The sequence below is a fragment of the Antrostomus carolinensis genome, unplaced genomic scaffold, assembly GCF_000700745.2.
Source record: "Antrostomus carolinensis isolate BGI_N321 unplaced genomic scaffold, ASM70074v2 scaffold20146, whole genome shotgun sequence".
Classification (NCBI taxonomy): Eukaryota; Metazoa; Chordata; class Aves; order Caprimulgiformes; family Caprimulgidae; genus Antrostomus; species Antrostomus carolinensis.
Window position 1 is genome coordinate 11,107 of NW_010324188.1, and position 4,447 is coordinate 15,553.

General features: G+C 37.0%; 1 protein-coding gene across 1 annotated transcript in view; it reads left to right on the forward strand.

Annotated features, from left to right (window-relative positions):
• The window catches only part of LOC114818691 (probable phospholipid-transporting ATPase IA), a 12,982-nt gene that overhangs the window by 2,774 nt on the left and 5,761 nt on the right, over positions 1-4,447 (forward strand). Inside the window, exons 3-4 of the mRNA XM_029085666.1 lie at positions 589-688; positions 1,845-1,943. Coding sequence (XP_028941499.1) covers positions 589-688; positions 1,845-1,943 — 199 coding nt within the window. The remainder of the gene's footprint in view (positions 1-588; positions 689-1,844; positions 1,944-4,447) is intronic.

Here is a 4,447-nt window from a genome sequence, read left to right on the forward strand (position 1 = left end):
AATAGATTTTTATTATTTAAATTATTTCTTAAACGCACCATTTCAATTCCATTGATCCTGTTGTTAGTTTTTTGCACTGAATTGTGCAAACTCATACTCAGTGCAGAAGCTCCACAGCTCCTCAGTCCTGATTTAGTACCCTCCTTGTTATACATCTTTCCCCAAGGATTTTGTCTGAACTGGAGCTGTTGTGCAGAGTTCCCTGCCCAGTGAACACCATGGCTTGAGGGGTAGCGCACTGCCCTGGGCCCAGGAGCTGCGGGCCTGTGGCCTTGCCTTGCCTACTCCCTCAATGGTGGTGCGACCACCTGGCTGCTGCCTTCTCTATGGTTCTTTCCTCTCCTCCTTGAAATGGTTTTGGTGGGTGGTGTGCGCTTCCCTGGGTTAGCCAGTTCATGGACTCCTGCAGAACTGTCTCTGTACAAGTCTTTCAGTTTCTCTTTTAGCCGAAACAAATCTCTTTGCTAGCCCAGGAATCACAAAAGGTTCTGTTCTGTTTGAAAGCTTGTGTAACTGAGAGGGAAGATACATATTTGAAGAATTTTTTGAACTGTAACAATAATGCATGATTTTGTCTCTTTCTCTCAGCACTGCAAAGTACAACATAATCACATTCCTGCCAAGGTTCCTTTATTCCCAGTTCAGAAGAGCTGCTAATGCATTTTTTCTTTTTATCGCATTACTTCAGGTAAGATCAACAGTAAGACAGCTAATGTTTGAAACTTGTTGAAAGAGCATTTATACCATAGACAGTGTTTGGCAGAGATACTGAGGTTGCTGTACCGTTGTTTCTGAGCTCATCAGCTTTGCAGAATAGCTGTATCGTGTAGACATACCTTTAATAAACGTTTGGGTTTGTGTTTGTTTGTTTGGGGGTTTTTTGTTTGTTTTTTTACTCCTTGGAGATAACACTATCCACACAAAGATTTTTCTGTAAAACAGTTTAAGTATAGCTGAAATAGTCAGGTGAGAAAGACTGTTGTGACAGAAAAATCCCATTTAAAAGTATCTGGCACACACAGAAAAATGTTACCTGTAGTTTGTCTTTCTCATAATGGAGGGTACTGCCCAAAAACCTGAACTTTATGAACTTTAATCCTGTAGTCTGTTTTGAGGGGCAGGAATTGCAGCTGAGGAGGAGTGGTTATTATTCTTATAGTGAAGCTGATAAGGATTGAAGTTGAGCCTAGATTAAGAAAAACAGCAGTGGAGTCCAGTACTACAGCAGCTATTTCTCTTGTCCTAGTTGGTTAATCGTGCTGGTTAGGAAGGAAACACAGTCTTTTCTGTACCACCACTGTAGCTTCATTCAGTGTGTTTGTAAAGGGCTATCCCTGACCCAGCTTACTGAGACTTCTTTTGAAGAAGTACATAATGTTTTGCAGATATACCAGAATACTTTAATTTTGCAGTTGTTCAAGTAGATAAAGCAGATTGTAGTTTTTTGTATTCTATGAATCTTAGAGATTAAAACTGTAGGGAAGTAAAAATACCTTTACTTGGGTGCACTGTAACAAAAATCTAAACTGAAAAAATGATTTGGTTTTTATAAATATGTATTTTAATTTAATTTGAAAGAGAAAAGGAAGGTGAATATTCTGTAGACACTAAATCTCCACTGAATACTATGCTATTTAAAATGCAAATGTTGTTTGATTGTATCAGCTGCTTTTGGATGGAAAACAGTAACCCTCTCACAAGTAATCAGCACTACGTCTAAAAAGTGGATCCAGTTGCCTTGTCTGTATTGGCACAGAAGGTGCCGCTTCTTGTATTAAAAATATGTTTTCAACCAGCAATGCAAACAATTTTTTTTTCTCACTCTCTCTTTTTTTTTTTTGTAGCAAATACCAGATGTATCACCAACAGGCCGTTATACAACATTGGTCCCTCTCTTATTTATTTTAGCTGTAGCTGCAGTGAAGGAGATAATAGAGGATATTGTAAGTATTTAATAGCAATATTTCATAAATGGCTTTCAAGTTTTTAATAGATTATATTACAATAATTTTGTTGAATAATTCTGTGTTGAACCATTCTTGTCTTCTGGATGCTTTTGAAGGCTTCCAACGCTACTTTAGAAGATGAAATCTAGAATATGGTGTTACAGTTTGAAAGTGTGCTTATTATATATACAAATGACAATAACACGTCAAAAGAGTGACTGTTGTGTTTATTATATAGATTGTTTCTAGTCTAACAGTTCTCAGTAATGAAGTACAAGCATATTTTTGAAGTGTGAACTAGAACCAAAGACTCCACAGAACCCAGTCAGGTCCAGAATATTGCAAATTTTCTCAAACAAGGGCTCTGCTAAAAGATTGGAAGCTACTGAATTCATCTCAGGTGGAATGTATTTTAAAAACAAATAACCTTTAAATTTATTTGTTTAGAAAAATATATTTTTTTTCTTCTTGCATCAACAGGAGCAGAGTCCTTTACTCTCACTGATTAGACTTGTGAGCTGGATTTAAGTTCAATCTGTGAATGAGATATTCGGCTAACATTTTATAGAAAAATCGTGAGAACTGGCTTTAGTCACAGTGAAGAAAGTAGGATGAAAAAAGAAATCTTTCCAAGATACTTTTTATTTTTACACCTTTACTTGAGGTGCCTTTAAAAAAAAATAGATAAGCCCTCAGGAACTCAGCTGAGGATCTAGGAGGCTGCGCAGTCTCAAGCATCTTCACTTTTGTTCCACACCTGAAACTGGATGGATTTTTGTTTCATGAACATTTAATTCCTGGATCTTTTTAAAACGTATCTTTTTCTGGATGCTGGAATTACAATGTGACACTTTTGTATGTTTAAAATTGTAATCTATTTGGTTTAATACATTTTAGATTAATGAGTACAAGTCATTAATGTAACATTTTTAAAATTCTAAAAATGAATTTTCCCCAGTTGTCAAATCCAGGTTCAAATCCAGATCCATGCATCTGATGTATCTCTTTATTTCTAAAGTCACATGCATAAAATCCTTGGTTTCATTGTTGTGACTTTGCACAGTTTCTTAGACAGCAAAGAGAATAGGCCTTTTTGATTTTTTTCCCCATTGCTTCATCTAAGTGTAATTTAATATTAGTCTTCATGTCTTGGTGCTAAGTGTGATCTGCTGACAGCTGATGGCCAGGAACAGACATGGAATGCTTGTCGTATTTAGGCAGATGCCCCCACCTACGCCAAGCTTTTCTTGGTTCTCTCCAGTCAGTGTTTGTTGTGATTGTTTTGCTTTCTTCTTGCATTGAATTAAAACGTTAACAGAGCTAGGATATTGTCATGACTTGAAAGTGTCCATTCGGACTTCTATTTTGTGGGTAGGGAAGGGAATTTTTGCCTGTGTTTTGCTTCATACAAAAGATGTTGGGGTTTTCTGAGAACTTTCCTTCCTGCTCTTCAGTGAAAGTGTGTGGTAGAACCTTTCTCTCCTATTTGCATAACATAGTTGAGTCTTCTAGTTCATGTCTTTTGTATCTAAGGAGTTAGACTTGATGATTTACCAAATAACTCTAGATGCTAAGATTTCTTCATCCACTCTTGTTTTAGTTCTGCAGATATGTTATGTGGAGGACAAGAAGTTAGATACATCATAATATGACCTTGTCCACTATGGGAGTAGTGTTCCCATTTTTTTATGTTGTGGGCTGTTCTCTTGATTTTTAGCAAGGGTTGCAGGTAGTATAGTCTTGCCCCGCACACAAATAAGTAGGGAGCATCAGACTTATTGTGTTTGAGCAGAATTAAAAGGTATGTGGAAAAACATGATCAAGGGGAAGAGTAGTGAGCTGCAAAGACGGTCTGAAATGGAAGGTGGCTGGTCACATGCTGATACAGTCAACTCGGTCTTCTCCTCAGTTACCTCTGTGAATGGATGGTAGGTAAGATATATTGTCCCCCTGGACTGTATGAGGCTCCTGGCCCACAGAGTTGAGTGGTCCTGCAAGAGACAATGATGTTTTCATTAAATGTTTTTGTTATATTTTACATTTCTAGTATTTGCTGCCCAATAGTCAGCTTGTCCTTAAATGTCTTTGTTGCTTTCTCTTTACATAAAAAAATCCCTTTTAAAAAAGCCATAAAATAATTCATGTTCTTGCAGATATTTTTAACCATTGTGCTGTTAATGCTTACAGACTTACACCATCTGTCAGTGTCTAGGCAAATATAAAACTGTGGCTGCTGCTACTGTACTAAGTGTCCCTTTAAAAAATTTTCTTAGCCATTCACTTTTCTTTTATGTCATTTGTTTGTACCATTTGCTCTTTGCAACACAAAGTGTACCGTTTGGCATGGGGGTTGAAGACAGGGAACAGCTGTAGTGGTTTTTTGCATATATCGGCTAAAACAGTAAGATTCTCATTACTGGGTACTACAGACACACCTAAAGGCAATTCAAATACTATTTTTCTTTCTGTTAAGTTTGCATTGTCTCAGCATGTAGTTAATT